This window comes from Chiloscyllium plagiosum, unplaced genomic scaffold, assembly GCF_037043375.1.
Source record: "Chiloscyllium plagiosum isolate Xiang-an unplaced genomic scaffold, Cpla_swu_hap1 HiC_scaffold_30, whole genome shotgun sequence".
Classification (NCBI taxonomy): domain Eukaryota; kingdom Metazoa; phylum Chordata; class Chondrichthyes; order Orectolobiformes; family Hemiscylliidae; genus Chiloscyllium; species Chiloscyllium plagiosum.
Genome location: NW_028270168.1, coordinates 30,599,217 through 30,625,415, shown reverse-complemented (window position 1 = coordinate 30,625,415; position 26,199 = coordinate 30,599,217). Strand labels below are relative to the sequence as shown.

At 39.0% G+C, this 26,199-nt stretch overlaps 1 protein-coding gene across 3 annotated transcripts in view; it reads right to left on the bottom strand.

Moving 5' to 3' along the window:
* Positions 1–26,199, bottom strand: part of LOC122563674 (protein argonaute-3) — a 141,326-nt gene that overhangs the window by 23,753 nt on the left and 91,374 nt on the right. For 2 of the 3 annotated variants that reach the window (XM_087976855.1, XM_087976856.1), the window contains 8 exons: positions 19,720–19,853; positions 15,404–15,507; positions 13,757–13,904; positions 12,453–12,572; positions 10,968–11,090; positions 4,598–4,627; positions 3,668–3,801; positions 3,328–3,512 (listed from right to left, as the gene is read on the bottom strand). In XM_087976855.1, coding sequence (XP_087832981.1) covers positions 3,328–3,512; positions 3,668–3,801; positions 4,598–4,627; positions 10,968–11,090; positions 12,453–12,572; positions 13,757–13,904; positions 15,404–15,507; positions 19,720–19,853 — 978 coding nt within the window. Of the gene's footprint in view, positions 1–3,327; positions 3,513–3,667; positions 3,802–4,597; positions 4,628–10,967; positions 11,091–12,452; positions 12,573–13,756; positions 13,905–15,403; positions 15,508–19,718; positions 19,854–26,199 lie in introns of all 3 variants that reach the window. The other variant, XM_043717724.2, reaches the window with a different exon arrangement.

Here is a 26,199-nt window from a genome sequence, read left to right as displayed (position 1 = left end):
CGAAATCTTAGGGGAAATAAATATTGATGTTTTTAAAACAATTCACATTAAACAAGAGGAGGGACTGGAAGTCATATAAAATATGATGCTGGATAAATCTCCAGGACCTGATCAAGTGTACCTAGAATGTTGTGAGAAATTAGGGAGGAAATTGCAGGGCTCCTAGCAGAAATATTGTATATTCAATAACCACGGATAAGGTGCTGGCGGACTGGCGGGTGGCTAACGTTGTGCCTTTATTTAAGGAAGGCTGAAAGGAGAAGCCTGGGAACTAAAGACCTGGGAGTCTGATATCAGTAGTTGGTAAATTATTGGAGGTGATTCTGAAAGATAGGATTTATATGCATTTGGAAAGGCAAAGAATGATTAGGGACAGTGAGCATGATTTTGTGCAAGAGAAAATGCGTCTCACAAACTTGACTGGAATTCTTTTGAGGAAGTATCCAAAAAGGTTGATGAGGGCAGAACACAAGATGTTGTTTACTTGGACTTTCGTAAGCTTTTGGTAAGGTTCTGCGGGGTAGACTAATTAGTAAAGTTAGATCACATGGGATTCAGGGTGGGCTTGCTAATTGGATACGAAATTGGCTTTGCCAGAGGAGACTGAGTGATTCAGAGTGCTTTTTTTGGACTGGACATCTGTGACCAGTGGTGTTCCACAGGAATTGGTACTGGGTTCACTTTTGTTTTGTCATTTATTTCAATGATTTGGATAAGAACATAGGAGAAATGGTTAATAAATTTGTGGATGACATCAAAATTGGTGGTATAGTGGACAGGAAAGAAGGTTGTGCAAGATTACAAAGAGATCTTGATCAAATGGTTCAATGGGCTGAGGAGTGGCTGACGGAGTTTAATTTGAATAAATGTGAGGTATTGCATTTTGACAAAATAAACAAGGACAGGACTTACACAATTAGTGGTTGGGCCTGGGCAGTATTGTAGGACAGAGACCTAGAGGTTCAGGTACATAATCCTTTCAAATTTGTATCACATGTAGACAGGGTAGTTAAGAAGGCATTTTGCATGCTTGCCTTCATTGCTCAGACTTTTGAGTACAGGATTTGGGAAGTCATATCTAGGTTGCATAAAAGGTTGAGGCTTCTTCTGGAGTTGTGTATGCAGTATATAGGGAGGATACTATTAAGCTGAAGAGGGTTGAGAAAAGATTTACCAGGATGTTGCCTCGAATAGAGGGTTTGAGTTATACAAATAGACTGAATAGGCTGGGACTTTTCTCACTAAAGCATAGGAGGTTGAGGAGTGACCTTATAAAAGTTTACAAAATAATGATGAGCATAGAGGGTGAATAGCAAAGGTCTTTTCTATAAGGTCTCAGGTAAGCTAAGGCAGGAAAGTCATGGAAAAGAGGGAATGGCAGCAACAGCTGGGTTTGGCTGTCAGTGGTTTAGCAACCTTCTTCCCAAAGCTAAGTGCATCAATGAGGTGCTGTGCCTTCGACCTCAACAAGATTCTCATCAGGCACCCCACTGCCGGAGTAAATATTTTTCTCACCCTCCTTAGAAATGAGTTTGCTGTTAAATTCCAAGTACTGATGCCAACTAAAGCAACAATAAGCATTTATCAGTTTGCAGCATGGGGTCAAAACTAGGGAGCATAGTTTTAAGGTGAGAGGAAAAAGATTTAAAAGGCACATTAAGGGCAATATTTTACTCAAGAGCACAGTTACTGTTTGGAATGACTTGCCAGAGGAAGTGGTGGATGCAGGGACAGTTACAACATTTAAAATACATTTGGATAATACACGAATAGGAACGGTTTGGAAGCCAAATATGGGCTAAATACAGGCAGGTGGGATTAGTTTATTTTGGGAACATAGCTGGCATGGACTTGTTGGACCGAAAGGTCTGTTTCCATGCTGTCCGACTCTATGACTCTAAATATTAAAGAAAAAAAACCCAATAGACACTACTGCAAGACACATTAGTGAATATTGCATTGGAGAACAAAATAAATTTAGAATGGTATAAGCTTGTAACTTTAATAATTAGATAATAATTTCAGCAATACCAAGTTATGTTTCTTTGAGAGTGTAAAATTGTCTAATGGGTACCTGAAAAGGTGTTGAAATAACTTTTCATTTAACTGGTATGGTACGACCAATAAATGCAATGCTAAAATAAGTAAATTAGGATTTAAAAAGGACATACAGGGGAAAGTCATTCATTCTAAGCACTTCCCCCAATGTCTATCTATAAAACTTCTGGCATAATTTGTATTTGATTCCCATCAAAAATAATTGTTCTGATGGTGGATACTCATATTCTTTGGTAATCAGCCTGTGTTTTTAATTTTTTAATCTTTAAATCATTTAAGACCTGCAACTGCAGCGAGTGGAGCTGCTCGGAGATGCTTCAAATCCCTCCTCTCTATCAACATCATTAAAGCAGATGAGGAACACAAAATGTATAAATTAGGGACTGTCGTGGAAGGAATTATTCAATGACAATGAATACAAATAAAACTTACTTAACGCTTCCTTTAAGAATTTCTGTTGGTATCACACACACTGGGCAGTATTTAATGCAGGTAACAATCAACTCTTGCTGGCTGGCTGGATTGCCAATAAGAATCTACATAGCCTCAGGCACATAATTTGTGAGCAGTAGGCCATTACCAGGATCAAATATCTCTGGGATGAAAACCCTTACCACTGAGAGCTGCTGACCATTTGAAGTTGACAACTATGCAATACAGGCAATGTCACCACAGGAGCAGTTACAGTTGCTGGTGATACAAACACTGAAAGGCGAGGGTTGTTGAGGGACCCAGGTCTCAGGTAAGCAAAGGCAGGAAGGTTATGGAAAAGAAGGGATGGCAGCAGCAGCTGGGGTTTGGCCGTCAGGGGTTTGGCAATCCCCTTCCCAAAGCTATGTGCATCGATAAGGTACTGTCTTTGACCTCAGCAATATCCTCATCAGGCACCCCACTGCCTGAGTAAATATTTTACTCACCCTCCTTAGAAATGAGTTTGCCATTAAATTCCAAGCATTGATGCCATCTAAAGCAACAACAAGCATTTTGTAGTTTGCAGCATGGGGTTAAAATTTGCCATGTTTGCACTGTCTGCTTGTGACACATTAATTTCTGCTGAAAGTGCATGTGAGTCTTGAGTGGGAAATCAACTCTACGGCAACATTCAAAATGCTTACTGTTACCTCCAACCAGGTCTAAATACAAATTAGAGAGTTACAAACAGGTACTGTAGAAGAATTATTGGCCATGGAATGATATGCCAAGTAAGGATTTAAACCTTCAAGTTTGAATAATTAGGTGCGTTTACAAATTTAAAGAATATTTAATTACCATAGACAGGTGTTTTCCCCGGTAGAATAACAATAACAAGCTGGAGTCCTGAATAGGTGTTCTTCAGATGCCGGAACATTGGCTCTACACTGTCAGCTCCTTGCGCATATTTGCAGAAACATGGCTGGCCCTGAATAGGCATCCCCGCATCCTTTGATATTTTCCGTAGCTGGTCAGTAAAACTCCTGAGAAGACAGTGGTAAGTGATCATCCACTCAATTTAAATACATTTAGAACCAAGACCGAAATTATAATAATTCTAAAGCTTTAAAAGTAATTTATTTGTTTGGAAGTATCTAACTGGAACAATAAATTTAAAGTTAGGGAAGTGTCATCTTACTTAAGTACTTCTTCTCTACATTGTCTCTGTGCTGCAAAACATGCTATTGCCCACATTTTGATTTCAACCCCAGTATGGAACTGTTTCCCCCTCATGTCCCAAACACCATGACTTGGAGTAGCAACCGTTCGATTCTGCAGAAAGTAGTAAAATAAAAGATCAGATCAATCACACCTTATTTTGAAAAAATGGAAATCTTAAACAAATTAAACATTTTCAATTCATGCAATGAGGAAAAAAGTTATGTAACTTTCACAATTAGAAACCTAAGATAGATTTATCTGGATAGCTTGGATTCTGTTCATCAATGTAGCTTTTAAAATATTGTTACAGACGATTAGTACTGTTTGACTACCGAATTGAAATGTGTGCAGCGTAAAAAGACTAATAATAAATGACTGATATATCTGCATTTTAAAAAGATATTTGCAACTTAAATTTAAATAGATTACACAATCAACTCAATGGTGTGAGAATCTGACAGAATAGTCTCCTCTCATTGTTTTTAAATGTGAGCTAATGTGGCACTTTCTCAAACAAGGTCCTGATTTTCTACTATCTCTCTCTCTCTCTCTCTCTCTCTGTCTCTGTCTCTCCATATTTAAGCCTCCACTGTACGCTATGACCAATGACATAGCAGAAATTTTGCTGAACCTGCTGGTTATTTCTAGCCTTTTCTGTTTCTCTTTCAGAATTTTAGCATTTGTAGTATTTTGCTTTTATATTACTATTACATTAAACATATTAGTAGGAGAGTTCTCACTAGTGCATCTGATGGGTACAGCTTTAATCACATGGACCAGAAATTAGCTCACCACACAAATATACAAGGTATGACACACAAGGTAAACATCATTCTGTATGTTTATTTAACAAGATATTTTCAGACAATATCACATTGCTCATTTAGTCAGGCTTAGGGTTACTTACAGTTTGTAATCTGAAATGACTTGGTTCCACCTACAAAACAAGATATTGTAACTCAGTGCATACCAGGAATGTCATCACAAATTTGTTTTAAAATAGCCTGCACGCTCTCTTAACGTCATCAACCCTCTGGACACTGTACACCTTCTATGATACACAGACACATATTACTGAACAAGGAGAATTTAAGAAATCCGTAAACTGTGAACAAATTCCAATGCACAGGACATTGCACTTTTAATGCTATCTTCTGCTGTAATCCCAAAGGGTTAATTCAATTTAAAAAATCCAAAAAACATTACATTCTTGTCTAACTAGTTTTGGAAAATAAAAAAAACTTCAATAATAGTTCTGAATCAGGCTCTTCTGGGGTCAAGATAAACCATGTAAAGATTACATACCTCAATATAATTTAATTATTGGCACATCCCTGGTATGGACTGCAATATGACTCTGAACTCGACTAGGTCCAGCTCCCCAACTCACTGTGCCATTTTGAGTTGAACTTTGACCTACTACCGCAGGAGCTTGAGCTGGTGAATGGTTCTGGATCGGATCCCAGCTAGGACACCCCTTTGACACACAGATATCATTGGTCATCACTACTATAGGCTTTGCCTCCTATCCCACCATGGTAGTGATTAATGGAAGCTGAGTGCTTGTTAGCCTCTCACCCTCTAGCACAGCCTGTCTCTCCACTCGTCTTGGATTCTCCTTGCCATTGGGTCTAAAGCTCGTGCTGTTGGGACTGTGTTGTAGTTGGTGTGCAACAACCATCCCATATTAAAAGAATTATGCATAGGGATCTTTTACACCCCCTCCCTCTTGTACCACCCAATTTAACTTCAGGGACTTGGAACTTTAGGACTCCTTTAACAACCTCAACAACAACTGGTCTGAATGTGACACTGACATCATAGTCTGGGAACTGTGGCACCACAGTCAGTGAGACACGACTGGTAGGACATCAGCCTGAAGAGCAAGCTACCTTCTAGAAAGGCAAACCAGAAGAAAGTTGTTTCTACGGGGCAGTCAGGAACGAACTGTTCCTACGTCTCAATGAATGCCTTTGGGGTAAGTGAGTACCTCATTCTGGCCCAGAATCAGTACAATACAGTGTGTTAGAACCCTTGATTTTTCATTATTTATGTTTTGTTCTTTTATAAATTTTGATTTGGAGCTGTGAACCGAGAACTGTGAGCTGAAAATGATATTTGGACTGTGGGCAGCAGCTTGTGTTTAAAAATAGGGAAATCTGAAGAAACAAGCTGTTGTTTGTTTGCGAGGTCATGCCAGGAAGTTAATTGTGCAAAAGGTTCTACAGACTCTTTTGACATCAGCAAAGAACAGTATATTTCACTGATAACAAACGTTTAGCCAGAAACAAGGTCAGTACCTGGGAATTGTTCTAGAAAGTCTGGGAAAGATCTAGTGCTCAAGCAGAATTGGCAAATGAATGGTAACTAGGACCTTATAGGGAGATGATCATTCTGACAGGGAGAAACAAGAGTTTTGAACTGAGTTTTGGAATGAGTTCTCTGTGAGAAGGAATTCTGTTGTTGATGCTACAGCACAAGGATTTGAAAACTGCCTGCCTAGCGTCTTGTCATCTTCTATTGGAAGTTCAGAGAATAGAAACTAAATTCCAAGTATCACTGACTTTCCTGAGTGAAAAGGTGGCCCTGATCAATATCTTCAGAAAATCAATTCAGAAACAATCAGCTACATTTGTGGAACAATGCATTTTGAAAACCGCTTCTGAAATCTGCCTAATTTATTATTTTCCTCGATTTATTCCTTAACTGTATTTGTGTGTCTGTTTTTGAGAGAGTGAGGCTGAAGACAAAGAATATTGGATTTAAATCACAAATGTCAATTAGACTATATTATTTTTTAATTTTGCTCTGCTAAAGTTACTGTGGTGTTATAAATTGCACACAGTCTCTTGTTTGAACTACAGACATTGTGTCTACAATTGATTTGCAGAGTCTGGTTATGAACCACTGAAGTTAATTTTGAGGGCCTGTGAAGGTTTTAATTTTACTGTGTTCTAAATATAAGTGCAGAAAGGTTGATTTGTTTTGGATGTCCACCTCTGTCATAACAAGCGCCTATATCTCAACCTGAGATCAAACAGATGAGACAAGAGAAGCATTCTACACCTGCATCGCTGTCCCGCATCCCCAAGGGAGAGGAGTTGATTCTCCTTGATTACTTCAATACCAGAGTCATGCAGGATGCAAACCAGCCCAAAACCCCACTGGGAAAACAGACCCCAATGGAGTCCTCCTGAAAAAGTGCCCTGAACATGACGGCATTATAATAAACACCCTGTTCCATGAGAAAACAAGCACAATACCTCATGACAACAACCTCCTCCAAGCACGCACCTAATTGGCTACATCATTGCTCAAACAAGGGACTACGAAGATGTCCTCGAAATCTGCTCCATGACTGGAAATGACGAGTGCTTGACCAATCATCATCATCAATCTGCTCTACCATCTCCATCAATTTGGTTCCAAACCAGCAGAGGTACTCTACCATAGGAGATTCAAGGTTACTAGTCTCAACAACCAGAGAAGACTGACCTACTCAGGCATTGTCTCAAAGCCAAACTGGTGATAACCAACATGTCAACCAAAGTGCCCAGCACCTGGTCCATTCCAAAAGGGGATAATCAGCACCTACGTGGAGATGCTTGTTTCTTGACCAGGAGACATCAAGATCGATGATTTGATGAGAATGCAAACACAAGGCATTCTTGAACTAGCAGCTCCTACAAAACCTGAGCAACAGGAAACAAGACTACAGGCAACCGAACACAGGAGATTCAGCAACTCATTGTGCACGTCGTGGTTCTCAATATTTTCAGCGGAATCAAAGCCATCCACAGGCTGTGTACCCAGGAATCTACTCCACTGAGAACCAAAAAACGGACAGTCACTCAAAAGACTGAGAAGCAGTCAGCACCTTTGAGGACTCCTCAACAAAGTTGCAGCCTTTGACATAGTTGCTCTCAATGCCAACCTGCAGTACGCTATCTGTCGCCATATCAGCACACCTCCAACCTGGCATGAGGTCGGAAAAGTCATCCAGGAGCTGAGAAACAAGCTGAAGTAATAAAATATGGCAGAGAGGCACTCTCGACAGATCTTATTGCCATCGTCTGGAAGGAAGAAACCATGATGGGAGATCTCAGAGATGTCATCGTTGTGATCATCTTCAAGAAAGGAGATAGACTTGTTTGTAGAAAGAGGGATTTTTCTACTGTCTGCCATAGGAAAGTCATTTTGAGAATCCTCTTCAACTGCCTCCTCCCAGTGGCTGAAGAACTCCCCTATGAGTTGCAATGCAGTTTCAAGTGGCACAATTAACTTGATTTTCAGTGTGAGACAAATCCAGGATAAGTGCATAGAATAGCACCAACCTCTGTACATGGCCATCTTCAATTTCACGAAAGTCTTCAACCATGAGTGACTGTGGAATATCCTCCTCAAATTCAGCTACCTGGAGAAATTTGTCACCATTCTCTGCCTGCTTCACGATGACATGAGCCACAATCCTCACCAGTGAGTCCACCATGGACCCAATATGAACACAAAATGGGATTAAGCATGCTTACATCATTGCACTACACTCTTCCCCATCTTCCTCAGTGAAACATAACACTCATCGCCATGAAGCACCATGCAGACTGGAGCTGACTAATAAGCGAATGGGAAACTGTTTAACCTTTGATGCTTCCAGGTCAGACTAAGGCCATCCTGACTTCTGTCATTCAACTGCAGTAAGCAGGTAGTACTCATGGGCATATACACTCAGAGGCTGAGCCACAATCCATCGTTGACACATTCACTGAGGTACATGAGAGAATCTGTCTCAGATTTAAACATCCGGAAAACAAAGGCTAGCTATCAACCCTCTCCTGCCACACAACACTGTCCTTGACCATCAAAATACATGGCCAGCCTCTGGACAATATGATATATTTCCTATACCTCAGGAGACTCCTCTTTGTGTGGGGAGACAATGATGACATTTGATCCAATATCAAGTCCAATGTACCACTCCAGCCTACAGGCGCCTGAGGAACAATGTTCAAAGTCTGAGATCTCAAACCTAGCAGCAAGCACACAGTATACAGAGCAGCTGTGGTCCCCACCTTCCTGTACGCATTAGAAACATGGACGATGTACAGCAGACACTTCAAATCCCTGAAAAGTTATCAGGCCTTTCCAAAAACTTGCAAATTCATTGGTAGGATAAACATATCAAGAGAGCGACCTATCCATTGTCTTTGCTATCTATCTGCTCCACCCTCCTCTCCAACCTATCGCTTGCTCCCCCACCTTAATTTACCTATTGCATTCTCAGGTACCTTTCCCCCCAGCCCTACCCTCTCCCATTTATCCCTCAGACCCTTGGCCCACAAACCTCATTCCTAATGAAGGGCTTATGCCCGAAACGTTGACTCTCCTGCTCCTCGGATGCTGCCTGACCTGCTGTTCTTTTCCAGCACCACACTCTCGACTCTAATCTCCAGCATCTTCAGTCCTCACTTTCTCCCATGACTGTTGTTCAGGTCTTGCTGAGTTGGACACAAATGTGTCCTATCTTGATGTCAAGGACACTCACCCTTACTTTGCCTCAAGTTTTGTTCATGTCAATGTTTAGAATAAGAATACAATGAGGTCAGCAGCTGAGTGGATCTGGCAGATTCCAAATGGAGTGCGAGAGACAGCAGCATTTTTCTTTGTAAGTGCCACTTGAAAACATAGTTGATAACACCTTCCATCTTTTTGCTGATGATTGAGAATAGACTGATGGGCTGTAATTGGACAGGGTGAATTTGTCCCACTCTGTGGAGAGGATATTGTGCAGTCTGTACCTTGCTGGGTAGAGATCAGTGCTACAACTGTACTGGAACAGTTTGGTCAGACATGCAACTAGTTCTGGAGCATAAATCTTCAGTACTATTGTCAGAATGTTGTCAAGGCCCATAGCCTATGTAGTGCTTTCAACTGATACTTGATGTCAGTTAAGGGCAGCATGGTGGCTCAGTGGTTAGCACTGTTACCTCACAGCATAAGGGTCCCAGGTTCGATTCCAGCCTCAGGTGACTGTCTGTGTGGAGTTTGCACATTCTCCCTGTGTCTGCGTGGATTTCCTCTGGGTGCTCAAGTTTCCTCCCACAGTTCAAAGATGTGTAGTTCAGGTGAATTGGTCATGTTAAATTGCCCATAGTGTTAGATGCATTAGTCAGAGGGAAATGGGTCTGGGTGGGTTACTCTTCGGCGGGTTGGTGTGGAGTTGTTGGGCTGAAGGGCCTGTTTCCACATTTTAGGGAATCTAGTCATGTGCAGTGAATCGAATAAGCTGACAATGCTCTAAGATGCTGGAGACTTTAGGGGGAAGCCAAGATAGATTGTTTATCTGGCACTTCTTGCTGAAGATGCTTGCAAATGCTTTGGTCTTCATCTTTGCAGTGATGTCCTGGGCTTTCTCATCTGCTGGCCCCTTGATTCAAAACTCAACCATTAAGTACTTAAATACACTGATGTTAGAAGTTATTACAGCAGACTTGATGTCTCTCTGTATGAATTTGCAAGTTTTTGGAAAGGCAGCTCCCTGATAACTCTTCAGGGATTTGAAGTATCTACTGTACATCGTCCATTTTTCTAATGCGTACAGGAAGGTGGGGACCACAGCTGCTCTGTATACTGTGTGCTTGCTGCTAGGTTTGAGATCTCAGACTTTGAACATTGTTCCTCAGGCGCCTGAAGGCTGGAGTGGTACATTGGACTCGATATTGGATCGAATGTCACAGACTAAGTTTTGGGCAGATTATCTGCTCTTAAACTACTGTTGCATTACAAATGACTCTTGAATACGTGCAAAAGATTTTAGGTCCGCTTTGAGACCCTTGGATTTTTCTTTCTCTATTCATTTGCTCATCAATTCACTTATAGTTCCACGTACATGTACTGTACATTTAACAAAACTTTGTCAAAGTCCATTGCATTAAATGAAAAATCTAGATAATTAGCACTAAAGGTAAAGATTAAAATTTTAATCTAGCCTACAACAAAAACTTCGACCGTTCTCCCCAGCAAAACTGAATAATAATGGTCCCAAAGTTCTGGAAAAGACTTATTAACATGAAGAAACTTTCAAAACATATACACATGACAATCAAACTCAAGAGTTGGTTCCGTTTACATGTTTATTATATTTTGTGCCTATCACTAGATAATATTAATAGCGCAATGCAAACATTGATATTCTGAATTTTAAAAATGATTATTTTCCAGTAAAATTGTCAACTCCTCATTTCACAGTCACAAATTTCATAAGTATTGTCATAACCTACCCTTCCCCCATACTGCAGCATGGGAGCTGGAAGTACTCGCCCAGTGACATGAGCCATCTCATCTCTCACTTTAAACTGAAATTCCTGGACAAAAGGATCATCGTCGTAGTTTGCACTTTTTACCTGAAAAAAGTGAAATATCAAATACTCAAATTAAAATATATTTCAAAACAGCATGAAAAGAACATGGGCTGCATTACACAGCCAATTATTAACCAATTTAAAAAATATGAAAAGAATACATGAAAGGCTTATTTATTGTTGCCACTTATTTTGATGAATTTAAAAGTTCCTGGTTGAAGTTTAGACTTTGAAAGGACAACCTAGATATTTTGAGGTTAATTATAACAAGGTGAAAGATGAAGTAGCTGATTACATAAATGCAGCTAAAATAGATTAGTGAGACAAGAACAAGGGAAAATTTAGTTGAAGATTAAAATCACCATGAAGTGAAATAGTGATGGGTAGACTGGTTGGGAGGGAGATTTAGGTGAAAAGTTTGGAAGGTAGTTGGGAGGTGGGGGAATCAATAGAAGTTAGGGATGATGAATATTTTACAAAAGTGAGGTAGTTAAATGTAAAGAAGCAACCAAAGCATAACACAGTTGTCCTACAATAAAAGATGATCTACATTGGGTCTATATTCTCAGAGCTGAAACTTTATTGCTGGAACAGCACAGCAGGTCAGGCAGCATCTAGGGAACAGAAGATTCGACGTTACGGGAACATGCCCTTCTTCAGGCATGTGCCCGAAACGTCGAATCTTCTGTTCCCTAGATGCTGCCTGACCTGCTGTGCTGTTCCAGCAATAAAGTTTCAGCTTTGATCTCCAGCGTCTGGAGACCTCACTTTCTCCTCTATATTCTCAGAGGTTTAGAAGAATGAGAGATGATCTCATTGAAATATAAAAGATTGCGAAGGAACTCAATAAAATAGACACTTTCTTTTTCCTTGCTTGGGGAATCTAGAACACAATGGCACCAGCCATGGCCAGGGAACAATAACTTAAGGCTCTGATGAGGAGGTATTTCTTCAGCCAAAGGTTTGTGAACCTTTGGAATTCTTTAGCTCAGAAGACTGTGGAAATTCCAATGCTGAATATATTTAAGGCTAAAGCAGACAGATTTTTGGTCTTTAGGGAATCAAGTAGTGTGGCCAGGTAAACTGGAGTTGAAGCCAAAAACTGTCATGATCATATTGAATGGTGGAGCAGGATCAACTACTGCTGTTTCTTACCTCCCTAAGGTGAAAGCTAGAGAGGAGTGTGAGCTCACTATCACAGAACATCAAAATTGCTGTCATAATCACCAAATTTTTGAGAACATGGTGAAATTCATGTCTTAAGTGATGAGCACATTATATGAAAGCAAAGAATTTCTTTATAAATTAAAATCCATTGGATAAACTCTCACATCTAAGCAACATACAGAAGTTACAAATAGCCTTAACTACAATCTGACTACATGCAGAAACAAATTAACTCACAAGTTTACTAATCTCCTCTTGTCTGTCAGGTGCTGACCGTGCTGTTGCTTTAATCATGGTTGATGTTTGATTGTCTGTCAGTTTTTTGATACAGCGCTGTCCCGCAACAATGTTACACACCTAATCAAATGTAAAACATCAGTGGAAACATATAGATCATTAATATTTATGCACCAGGACTACCATTTCACAGCAATAACTAGCTTGATACATGCAGGTGCAATGTCTTAATTATAAATACTCTGATAATGCTAAAGACCTTGGTACAGCAGAGTTAGGCTATGACTCACCATACTTTTAAAGGAATACATTTTGTAGACAGGATTGTACAATATTGTTAAAAACACAACACTAAACACGACTGGCTAACAGCTAATGACAAATCCATTGTCTCAAGAGTCTGAAAGTTAATACTATCCACACTGAAATGCTGATATGAAAATAATTAGACAAAATATGTGTAATGTGATGTTTTAAAAAACCGTTTGTTGCAAAATAAATACTGGTTGCTGTGATGCTATGAAATTAGTAAACAAAAGCCTCTTGGATTTCAAATTAATTGAGAGGTCAATGACTGAATTTTAGTATTATGAAATTTTCTCACACTGCAACCCACAACTGCAGTCAAGATTTTCATGATGATCTTTCCCATATAAAGACACTTGCCAATTACAATTCCAGAAGAAACATGTAAAAATGAAAAGCCTACTCTGAGAAAGTATTTCTGTCTCAATGCTACATTGTTTCATGTGCCTTCTTTTTGAGTTGGATGATAATCTGAATCTCAACAGAACTCTCAGGTTCATTTAAGAGGTTATATGCCAAAAGTGAAGAGGAGCGAAGCTTCATTTCTGATAGCCTGGTCCATATTTATCCCTCAATCAACATTAAGTAAAGAAGATCATCTGACCAATAATCTCAGTTGTTCACAAGTTTTCTCCATCACCACAGTGACAAAGCTTCATTGGTTGCAAGTGTTTTGGGAAATCTTAAGATTTTGAAACATGCTATAGAAATAGAAACGTTCTTTCCAATCTGTCCAATCAGACATTTTACCTCAATCGACTTTGGAAAAACAAGTATTTTTGAGTCGCTTGACTTCTTTGGGATTTTTACACGGCAAATTCCAAGTTTAAATTTCAGTTTCAATTTCTGGACAAGATAACAGCTTAGAAAGAAATTAACCAAGGCACCAGTTTGATTGTAAACCAGTGGCGCTTGAATAACAAAATTAATTTTGTTAAGATACTGGACATTAAAGAGGTCAAGCTAGTAAGAGTGAATCAATTCCATTTATCTCTCACCTCAAGTGGTAGGTAGGTGTGCTTCTGTTCCTGTCCCACCTGTAGACAGGGCAGATGTGGGTACTTTAGCTGAAGGTTGTACTTCTGCTTGAAATATTGTGCTACTGTGCACTCTACAGTCTGTCCACTTTCCAGTTGCAAGGGGAACCTGGGAAGTAACACAATAATCCTTAGTATAGCTAAGTAACAGATAAGTTGATATGTAACTGGCAGAAAACCAATCAAATCATATTTCTACACTTAATAATGGGGTTAATGAGTTTACATATTAATTTGGATAATGCACCAATCGGTTTACACAGCTGTGGCCTTTAAATTGATTCCATTACTGGCTTTCACTTACTGCCCAAATCCCTAGTGATCAGATTATCAAAATGCCAACTGTTCAAGGAAAAACTGATGCAGAATAATTTTTTAAAAAATTGATCTTTTTCATACTGCTGTCAACAATGTGTACATTTCTCCTTTACAATTAAAGGAAACTATTTGTTTCAATTACTTGCTGCCTGTATGATCTCAGGATGACATGCCAATTGACGTGCAGCTTTGCATTGGATTAACACATCTACCAAGAAATGAACTGACATTTCAATAAGTTTTAGCTGGGAAAAAAGATATTTTTATCAAATCACTTTGGATTGGATTGAAAAGAAGGGCCTACATTCTCTCCAAGGGCCTTTGTGAATGTAATTAGATTGGATTAGATTAGATTACTTTAATTATGGAAACAGGCCCTTCAGCCCAACAAGTCCACACCGACCTGCCGAAGCGCACCCACCCAGACCCATTCCCCTACATTTACCCCTGCACCTAACACTACGGGCAATTTAGCATGGCCAATTCTTCTTTCCTTCAATAACAAATGAAAATCAATCATTGCACAAATTGCAAGTTTTTTTTTAAAAGTAACAATAAACAGGTGGATTAAAAGTATCTACTGGACTAATAAGAATGACAAACCTCATTAATCTTCCTAATTCTTCAGTTCTGAGACTCAATATTAAACCAACAGGATGTTTGCCAATGCCTAGTACTGTGCTTTTTAACATTTCTCCTCATAAACATTTATTTGAGTTGCACATATGACATCATTCAGCATACAATGGCAAAACAAAAAAAATGTTCATTATCCTTTACAGAAGTTTAAAAAGAACTAAAGATTTCTGTGGAAAAGGAGGTTTAATCCTCTGAGGTTGGTAACAACATTCAAATGTGCAATTAAAAGTAACAAAATACAATGCATCATGCAATATTTAAGTTTGGCAATTTTGCAACTATACAATGCAAGGTTCAGCAATTGCCATTACAGTATAACCCCAAGCACAGTAATGACTGAAGACCATCCCCAAAAAGGTAAAACTACTTGTCCTTGGAAGGCTCAGGTATAGCCAGCAAGCCTGTATGAGGTGGTACTCCATTTCTTTTTATTGCAGAACTACCAAAAAAAGGCAAATGGCAAGGAGGCAGTATTACTACAATGGGCAAGCAGCTCAAGGGTATCTCTAATACTAAAACGTTTTTTAAAAAAAATATTAAAAGGCAAAATCTGAATAGACTATCATCTGTTAATGTGAGGGGCTTTTAAGAAAAATACTGTTAGATTGTTGAATCCAATATCAGAATTTGTTATGATTTATTATTACTTACGTCTGATGGCTAGCTGGTCTCCTGGTAACATTACACACACGGTACTTTCTCCTCATAGGTCCACAATGAGTTACTTCGACCTTCAATCCTGTGAGAAGTTTGTCAGGAGAAGGCAAAAAAGGCAACTGTTACAAACCAATTTAACTGTTGACTCAATAATGGGAAATAGATTGATTTCTAATGTTTTGGGCTTCAAACAAATTTCAATGAATAAAAAGATGTATAATTTCTTGTTCATTCCCATTTCACTCCATGCCCATTCAACACTTCCTTTAGAATTTGGAAACAGAGCAAGATCGAAGCTAGAGCCTTCCCACAACTTGCTCACAATCCATAAATTGATTAACAGTGGTAAAATCAAATTGGTTGGAACATCATGGTCATTTGATGAATGTGAACTATTCAGGAAAGGAGAATATACCAACTTTCCTAATCTTACAAATTTCATGGACAAAGGAGGGAACTTATACCTGGAGCCAAAGGACGTGGGTGATGTCCTTTACGAATACTTTTCATCAGTATTCAAATGGGGGATGATGAGTCTCTAGAGGGATGTGTTAAAATTCCAAGGCATGTCAATCTAAAAAAGGTGGTGGTGTTGGTGTTTTAAAAGCTTTAAGGTAGATAAATCCCCAGAACCAGATGGGATCTATCCCAGAATGCTGAGGGAGTCCAGTGTGGAAATTGCTGGGGCCTTGTATGAAAGCATGGTGTCCTCTTTGGTCTGAGAGGACTGGAGAATAGCCAATGTTGTTCCTTTATTTCATAAAACCACAGGGATAATCTGGAAAATTGTAGGCTGATGGGTAGAGAAATTACTGGAGAAGATTCTGAAGAGTTAGGCTTACACATTTCTGGAACAAATATGGGATTATTAGCCAAAGGCAGAATGACTTTGTATAGGGAAGGTCATGTCTCACAAACTTGGGTTGACAAAGATGGCAGGGTGGTAGATCTTATTCAAATAGATTTTAGTAAGCCTTGACAAGGTCCCTTGTGGTAGGCTGAAGTCATATGGGATCCACAATGTGCTAGTAACAGAACAAGCTTAGATATAGAAGACAGTAGTAGGGAAGGTTGTTTTCCACAGTGGAGGTCTGTGACCTGTGGTGTTCCTAAAGGATCAGCACTGGGACCCCTGTTTGTAAGATGCTCCTCAAAGTCATTTGTATGTAAGTAGGTGGCCTGATAAGTTTGTGGATGACATAAAAATTGGGGCAATCACGGATAGTAATGGGGATTGCCAGGGGATACAGCAGGATATAGACAGGCTGGAGACTTGGGCAGAGAAATGGCAGATTATCCAGACAAATGAATGGTGTTTTGGAAAGTCTAATGCTAGAGTGAAGTATACATTAACAGAATGCTTAGTAGCATGAACATAGAAGCATCTAGGCATACAGGCCCACTGTTCCCTGAAAGTGGAAACAAAAGTAGACAGGGACAGTCAAGAAGGCATATGGTATGCTTGTGTCTTTTGATGAGAGCACAGAGTAAAAAAATCAGCATGTCATGTTGCAGCTGTCTCACACTTTATATTGCTACACTACCAAAAGGAAGTGGAAGTTTGAACAGTTTACCAGAATGTTGCCTGGCTTGTAGGGTATCAGCTATGAGGAGAGATCGGAGAAACAGTTTGTTTTCTGTTCTGTTTCTTGTTGTGTTCTGAAGAAGGGTCACTGGACCCGAAATGTTAACTTTGCTTTTTCTCCACAGATGCTGCCAGTTCTTGTGAAGAAATCAGAATTTTAATTAGTAGAATTATACATTAGGGGTTCAAATTTATCTACCTGTAGCTAGAGTCCAATTACTTGTAGTAAACAGTATTTTTTTTATTATGTACAAAAGTTTGGTCTGATTTTATGTCAACTAGAAGACAAGTTAATTGGGATATTTTATGTTTTTTTTAAAAAGCCTTATCTTTTACACTAAGATGGTCTCCCCTTCATCAATGGGGATTTGTCTGGAGCCTCCTGTTAGTTGTTTAATTATTCATCCCCATTCACATACAAGGAGTATGATGTAAAAATGATACAAAGGATGGAGGTGAGTGCTCAGCAAAAGTGGTTAGCAGATTAGCTGACTGGACAAATTAAATTTCAATGCTGAAAAGTGTACGATAAGATTTCTTGAGTGTATGACAACAGTGGGAGCATAAACACTCAAGGCAATAAAGAATTGAAGAAACAATTATCCAAGGAGTGAAATATAAATGCCTAAAAGTTCCAGGGCAACTGAACTAACAAAAATGCAATTTGGGTGTTATAAATAAGAGCAAAAGGTAATGTTAAAGGTTTAGGAAGCAATTAATTTGTTTTCAGGGAAAACTTAAAACATTGAAAACATTTTGGCGAGAGATTTTGAAAATTATGATGGGTTTTAATGTGCCAAAGTAAGGAAAGGCTATTTCTGCTTTCCAAACGGTGAGGAAAGGTCATCAATTTACATTGCACGAGTGTAGGAAGAGTCAGCAGAGATTATGCAGACACTTGTTACATCAGGAAGTGCTGTGCTATTGGACTGGTGAGGCAGTGACTATCTCCCAAAAGAAATATAAATAAACGCTGGAAATAGGGGGTGACACTGGGTTTTGAGAGAGAGGAGATAGCAAGATTAATTTTAGATTATTCTAACCAGTAGCCATCATACATATAATGTGATGAACTGCTCCCTTATAAGAAGTGACAGAGGAAAGAAGAAGATACATGAAATGTTATGTAAGAGGTCAGATATGTAAGTGAAGAGTACTGTGTATAGGAAAACTTGTCAAACTCCAACTGCACTCAAAGAACCTAGGAAGCCACTAAGTTATAAAGGAATAAAAATGGAACCTGGTGGAATGTTCATTTAGGACTTGGACAGCAGATCAGAATTTCAAGTCACAACCTGCACCATGGTTCCTGTCATAATCCTTGCACCAACATCTGTAGACAAGGTCAATGTTGGGAGAGTCTTCATATGTCGCATGAAATAATTTTTGTTAAAACTCTCATCATGGATGTATGGAGTTAGCTTGCCACAAAGGTGTAACATTAATGAACTGCAATTTTCACTACAATTGTTGACCAGTGGATGGCACTGTTCATGCAGCCATTTCATTTTTATGCAAATAGATTACTCCAAAAAAAAAACTCCTCAGTGCAGTAAACATAATAAAGTGGAAAACTAAATCCAAAAATATGTATTAAGGAAAAGAGTCAGAATTGAGAGGGATTATTCAAGCCTCTCTATTATGACAAGATTATCCTTCAAGCAAATGTATACCAAATTCAAAATGGTTACTTCCACTTATTCTTGGTATCCTATACTTGTTAATAGAGTAACTTCATTAACAAATACACCCATTGGTTAGGTTTGAAAAAGGTGGCAACATAAAATTGTCAAGGATTAAGAAACAGAATAAACTTGAGAAATCTGCCAGAGTTTAATTTAAAATAAATGTGAATTGCTACATTTTGGAAAAGCAAATCAGAGCAAGACTTAATGGTAAGGTCCTCGGGAGCATTGCTGAACAAAGAGACCTTGGAGTGAGGTTCATAGTTTTTTGAAAGTAGAGTCGCAGGTAGATAGGATAGTGAAGGCGGCGTTTGGTATGCTTTCCTTTATTGGTTAGAGCATTGAGTATAGGAGTTGGGAGGTCATATTATGGCTGTACAGGACATTGGTTAGGCCATTTTTGAAATATTACATAAAATTCTGATCTCTTTCCTATCAGGATGATGTTGTGAAACTTGGAAGGGTTCAGAGAAGATTTACAAGGATGTGGCCAGGGTTGGAGGATTTGAGCTATAGAGAGAGGCTGAACAGGCTGGGGCTGTTTTCCCTAGAATTTTGGAGGCTGAGGGGTGACCTTATAGAGGTTTATAAAATCATGAGGGCGTGGATAGGATACATAGACAAAGTCTCTTCCCTGGGGTGGGGGAGTCCAGAATTAGAGGGCATAGGTTTAGGGTGAGAGGGGAAAGACACAAAAGGGACCTAAGGGGCAACTTTTTCACAAGGAGGGTGGTGTGTCTATGAAATGAGCTGCAAGACAGAGTGGCAGAGGCTGGTATAATTACATTATTTTAAAGGCATCTGGATTGGTATATGAATAGGAAAGGTTTAGAGGGATATGGGCTAACTGCTGGCAAATGGGACTATATAAGGTTAGGATAACTGGTCGGCATGGACCGAAGGGTCTATTTTCATGCTGTATACTTTATATGACTCTAATTACAAATTCCAGGTCATGGAAATTATTATAGCTAACGGGACTTCAAAATCACCCACGGTCTTACTAAATTAAGCAGTCAACAAAATGTTTGCAACTTACCTTTTATCTCTTTGGTGAATTTGACTCGGTGGGAATCTGTCAAAGGTCGTGGCTGTTCATCAATATTATGAATGTCTAGAACTTCACACATGAACTGAATTACAGGCTGTGCTTTATAAAAAGCAGTGGCAGAAACTACAAAGAAGAAAAATAATCATTGTAGTTAAATGAATAACAATACAAGGAAATTACTAAGATTTGCTTTGTAAGATATTTAGGATACACATTAAAAAAGCTGAAAATTCTTTAAGTGGATGTGTAAAGGGATGAGAAAATGACATGAAGCTTGCAAGTCTAATGAACAGTGAGCAAGATTGTAATACACTTTAAGAGGACACAAACACTGAAACAATGGACACAGGACCAATTCAATGCAGAAAAGAGATATCTTTTGGTTGAAAGATTGAGGAAAGACAAGGCAAATGATGTGATTTTTGGTTAATGCAAGAACAGAGACACCAAGTATATTTGTAGCACATAAAACTTTGAAGATGAAAAGATTAAGAAAAGATTTTAAAAACACATGGAATCTTGAGTTTTATAAGTAGAGTCAGCTAGTACAAAACATCCTAGAATTTATTGTAAGTTTAATATAAACTGCTTTTTCCTCCAGCTGAAATAGTGTGTCCATTCTGGGCTTCACATCTTGGGAAGAACATGAAAACTTTGGAGAAGAAATGGAAGTAAAGAGAATTATGGAATGGTTCCAAGGTCGAGGGATTACTGATATGTGAATTGACTGAGAAACTAAGTTAACTCCTGAAAGCAGAGCAGGCAAAAGAAAATATATGATGTAGGTATTTAAGTTACAAGTGTTTAAATAAAGTAAATAAAAGACAAACCGTTTCCAAAGGTTGATGGATTAATAAGAGCAATGTGTTAAGGTGACTGGTTAAAAAAAAAACAAAAACATCACCTAAGTTATTGCTTATATTAAGTTGGAATTTGGAACAAAACTATACCACTGAATGGTGGATACATATTTGATGTAGCTTTCAAGGGGGAAACCAACTAAGTAATGGGAGAAAAATTGCAGGGATAGAAGTAAAAGAATGAGTGAGTGGGACCAAACAGGATTATTCTTTGAAAGAGCTCGTGGAGACTCGATGATTTGTGAGATTTTTTTTTCTGTGCCATTTTCCCCTGATTAACAAATTAATTTCACTCCTCTCAACTCTTCCCATACAAATCTCTACAACATTTTAACATATTAACGGACTCTGACAGATTAGCTGTGCTTTCTTCACCTTCTCCGGTCATATTAAACTCCCAAGATGGAATCACAGTTATGTCATTAGGATATTATCAAAATAGGAGCAAGAACCAAGTCATACAAATCTAATTTTTTTTTAATGAATGTGGAAAAATGGAAGTCACATTTTACGAATGACTCCTCGGAGCTTGCCTTCAGGTTGTGAAAGTTGCATCTGCACAAGTCTCTTCTGATATACTCTACTACAACTATGGTTAAAGCTTTGGCTACCAGCACATGCATTTCAAATCAGATATACTGGAAGGCACAGCACTTCAATACTAGACAAATCTAAGCATTCAATATTCTTCTATGTAATAATGCAACATTTTTCTTCTTATATTTGTGCACGAAAGACACTGATGTGCCCAAGTTTCCTGATCAGTGTTGATTAGCTAATTTTAGTAAGACAGTTTTTGGTACTGTTAGTGACTCCTGTTGGAAATCGGAAGAAAGAGGAAAGTTAGCTGTGGTCTTTGTATTTATTTACATTTTAGTTACTCCTACTTGAAAAAATGTACAGAAGTGCTAGATGGGCTTGGAATTGGAATAAGCTGTGATATCCCAGAGCTAAAAGATCTGATGACACACAACAAAAACTCAGCCTATGCAATAGCCATGGTACAGTAAAAATGTCCCTAAGTCATAGCACAAGAGCCTTATTAGCCAAAATTTAGCACTAAGACACTGGTGACCAGCAGCTTAGTCAAGAGGGGTGAATTTTAAGAAGTAGGAGAGAAATGCAGAAAGGCTGAGAGGCTTAAAGAGTTAACTTCAGAGCTTCAGACTTCAAATGACTAAATAACTGCACAGTTATTTAGAGGATTTGATAATCAAGTTAACCTTCAATTTTCTTTTTCTTACTCTGCGTATGCAACTTTTTGTCCTTCCTAACTGAAAACAGGAATTCAGTACAGGGCAAATTACATAACAGAATGCAGTATTTCTATTTCTCTTAATTCCACACTAAGTTATCACAGATTTATCTATGAGTATTATTACACCTGCTAATGAACGCTTATAAAGATTCAAAGGTGATAATTAATGAGCAAATAAATATGAATTGCTTGGGAATACATTTTGAACTTGGGCTATGTGGGTGTCCTACTCTGCATAAAAAAAACTAATCAGTTCAACAAATTTACATATTAGCAATGAAAAGATAAATAATGTTCCTAGGCAGAGCCAGTAATCCTTGTTTTGTTCGTGAGAACCAAACTGGCATGACATTATCATTGATGCCAAAGTGAGGTCTGGCTTACTGTCCTCCACTGTATTCTTCCATATCTGATTAATAATTTATTCTAAGAAAAAAACGACAATAGTTACATAATAAAAAGTGCCCAATGGTAAACTGGTGCTAACTTAGATCATTTAAAAAATAGTAATTAATCTCCACATTTTGCAGAAAGGAACCAAGACCAAGTGTAACCAACAAGTGTATCACAATTGGAGGACAGAGAATAATTGGACTAGACAACATGAATAGAGATCAATCCCCATTTAAAGTCATACACTTTATTCCTTTAATCACTATCATGAATTCCTATGACCACATTTCTAACAGTAATTGCCTACATTAATTCACCATCCTGAAATTAAGCTGCAGAACCTATAGTGGAAGTGGGCAAAGGGATTAGGGAGGATAGGGTTTTATAACATAACAAACTTACATGGCCATATTCTATTACAAATACGTAGGGATTTAGACTGAAAGATAATAAGTGACACCTTTTAATAATAAAGATGTGTACACAGAATCGTGGGCATTTTTACTTCATGGATCTATTAATGAGAGTGACCCTGAGAGTGGAAAATTTAATTGTCTTATTTTGTGCTGAATTAATAAAATTTACTCACTCATGTTCAAGGTTATATATTGTCAATCTGACAAAAGAAGGGTTTGCTTAGTTTCCCTCAATATTTCTACTAACTATACAAAATTAGGAGGGGTAAAAGGAGATGGCATGGTGGCAGTGGTTAGCATTGCTACCTCAGTGCCAGGGATGCAGGTTCAATTCCAGCGTTGGGTGATTGTCTGTGTGGAGTTTGCATTTTCGCCCTGTATCTGCATGGGTTTCCATTGGATGCTCCAGTCCAAATGTGCAGATTAGTCTTGAATTAGTCATGGATAATGAGAGGTTATAGGGATAGGGTGGGTGAAATGCAATGGACTAAGTCTCTCCACCTGCACAAGGCAAGAAAGAGTGCAAGAGAGAATGTGTGAGCGCAAGAGCGAGAGAGGGAGGGGGGGTTTGGGGTGGGGGAGTGAGAGAAAGAAAGAGGGAGCAAGGAAGAGACAGGGAGAAAGAGATGAAGCAAGACAGAGGAAAATGAACAAAGGAGAGCGATGGCCCTAAGGGATGAATTTTGGCACACACAAATAGGGCATATGCCCAGACAGCAACTTCCCATTCACTCTCTAACTGACCACTGTAATGCAGTGGTGAATGGGCACCAAAAATTGATTGCTCATCTGCCATATATAAATATATTATTAATTTGGCAACCTGTGCCCATACCTCCCCTCTCATCTCTGTCCAAGGCCCCAAAGGATCCTTCCACATCTGACAAAGATTTACCTGTACTTCCACACGTCATCTACTGTGTCCATTGCTCTCGATCTGGTCTCCTCTACATTGAGGAGACAGGACCCCAACTTGTGGAATGTTTCAGAGAACATCTCTGGGACACACACACAAAACAACCCCACTGTCCTGTGGCCAAACACTTTAACCTCCCCTCCCACTCTGCCAAGAACATGCAAGCCCTGGGCCTCCTCCACCGCCAAACTCTAGCTACCTGATGCCTGGAGGAGGAATGCCTCATCTTCTGCCTGGGGCCCTCCAACTACTTGGGATCAATGCTGATTTCACCAGTTTCCCCACCCCTCACCTTATCCAAGATCCAACCTTCCAACTCTGCGCCGCCTTCTTGAACTGTCCTATGTGTCCACCTTCCTTCCTACCTATCTGCTGCACCTTCCTCTCCGATCTATCACCTTTACCCCCACCTTCATCAACCTATCGCATTCCCAGCTACCTTCCCCCTACCTCAAACCTTCCCATTTATCTCTCAGCTCCCTTGGGCCACTCTCCATTCCTGAAGAGCCTATGCTTGAAATGTCAACTGTCCTGCTCCTCGGATGCTGCCTGACCAACTGTGCTTTTCCAGCACCACACTCTTCAACATTGTAGGTTCTGTTTACACTGCAGTTCCTTCAAGCAACGGGGAGGGGGGTGTGGACTAGACAATGGTGAACAGATATCAATGACAAGTGTATTTTGTTTGCCAATAATTAAATATGATTGGTTCTCAGGTATCTGAACAGCCCTGGAGTATGAACAAAATAGCCAGATGTCTGGAGGACCTCCTGGAAGGGAAATGTTACCTTTTCTCTGTGGCAAAAAATACCTAAAGCCCAAAGAAATCCAGTTTATTTTTGCTCACCAATTATTGCAAGCTCTTGCTTTTAACAAATAAGTTAGAGACTTTACAAGTTCTGAATTAGTTACTCTGTGCCTCCTGCATGTCAGTGAATCAACTGGAAAGAGAGCCTGGAGGGAGCAGTAAATCCTCAGCATTGCATATGGAGAAGGAATATTGAACTATTTTCCAGCTTTTCCCTCCATCCAAAACATCAATATTTATTTTGTGCCTGTAAGTGTATATCTGCATTCAAGGATTTTGGGGGGTAAGGGTTGGGTGGTTACAACAGGGTTACAGCTTTAACCAGTAGAGTTATTTGTCAACAGTTCATAGTTGTTTACCTAAAGCAGCATCTATTTATTTGTAATAAATAGCAATTCTTGTAAAGTACAGAAACCTGGTCCGTGCTTTCTGTTAACCTGGCACTAAAAAGATACATAAATGGGGGAGTTTTGCATACTCTGACAAAATCTTTAATTTTGTGACACCCTGGGATTAGCAGGGCTGGACTTCCAGTGCACTATCTCAGTGAGGCACAACACTGATGAGACATTCTCGTAAAAACTTGGTTTGCAAATAGGAAGAAAATGCTTTGACTGCCTTATGCATCACGAAGTGCAGGAAAGTCTAATCATAGGCCAGTCGACTACGAAAACAGATTTAGAGGGAAAAGGCATACTTTGTATTACTTGATGCCACAGAACAGAGGCACAGAAGCCTTGGCATATTGGTTTAAAAACACAGCTGAAGTCGAGACAGGATTAAATTAAACAAAATTGCACCAAGAAACCTATGACGGCTCAATTGATATAGAGTCAAATATCTTGCCAATTTATGGCTAAAACTGGTCAATTGGTTCATTCATGAACTTAATTTAAACATTTCGTCTGAAAAACTGAGGTCCCATCTTCCTTCTCCAACACTGATAAGGCATGTCATACTATTTCAAGATGTGCCACACAGTTTTGTCCGGGATGACAATTATCCTTTAAATGTTAATATAGATTTTCTGATAATATTTCACTTATTTTGGGACCTTGCCATGTGCAAATGGGATGTCCTGTTTCCCTGCATTACAAGGAATTTCACTTCAAAATTACTTCATTGCGCAATGAAATACTTTGGGACATATGGAGGATACAAAAGATGCTACATAAACACAATTGCTCTTTTCTTTATTCAATTCAATTTGGTGCTGTAATTTACATGAGAGGGGAAAACCACTCTATTTAATTAAAGATTTCTTGATTTCAAGTCATGAATCATAACAGAACTGAGTCATATTTCCAGGCAACACCCACAATGTGAAGAAAAAATGTCAACACAAAAAACTAATTAAATTTGCTCGAACATTAACTATTCTTAGCTCTTACTGTGAAACTTGCAAAATGCTGCATACTTTCAAATTATCCTCTTTGTTCTCTAAGGCTTTCATTTATGCAAGGTCATGGGCGTCAGTATTCAGATAGCGTTGGAAATATATTAAGTTTATTTTGTAGGGTTATGAATGATATGAACAGATGGCTAGAAACCTGTTTGGCTTCCAACATCCAGCACAAAATTTTGTCCAAGTAAAGGAGAAACTGTTCATAGCTTGTAGGTTTCACTAGATCGGCCAGGTCTTATTGACCATTCATAACTGCTCTGGAGAAGATAGTGGCGAGATGCTTTCTTGAACCACTGCAGTCTTGAGTTGCTATTGGGGAATTCCAGGACTTTGGACCAGCAGGAAAGGAATAGTAATAGCTGACAGGATGGTGTCTGACTTAGAGAGAAATTTAGAAATTATGGTGTTTGAAA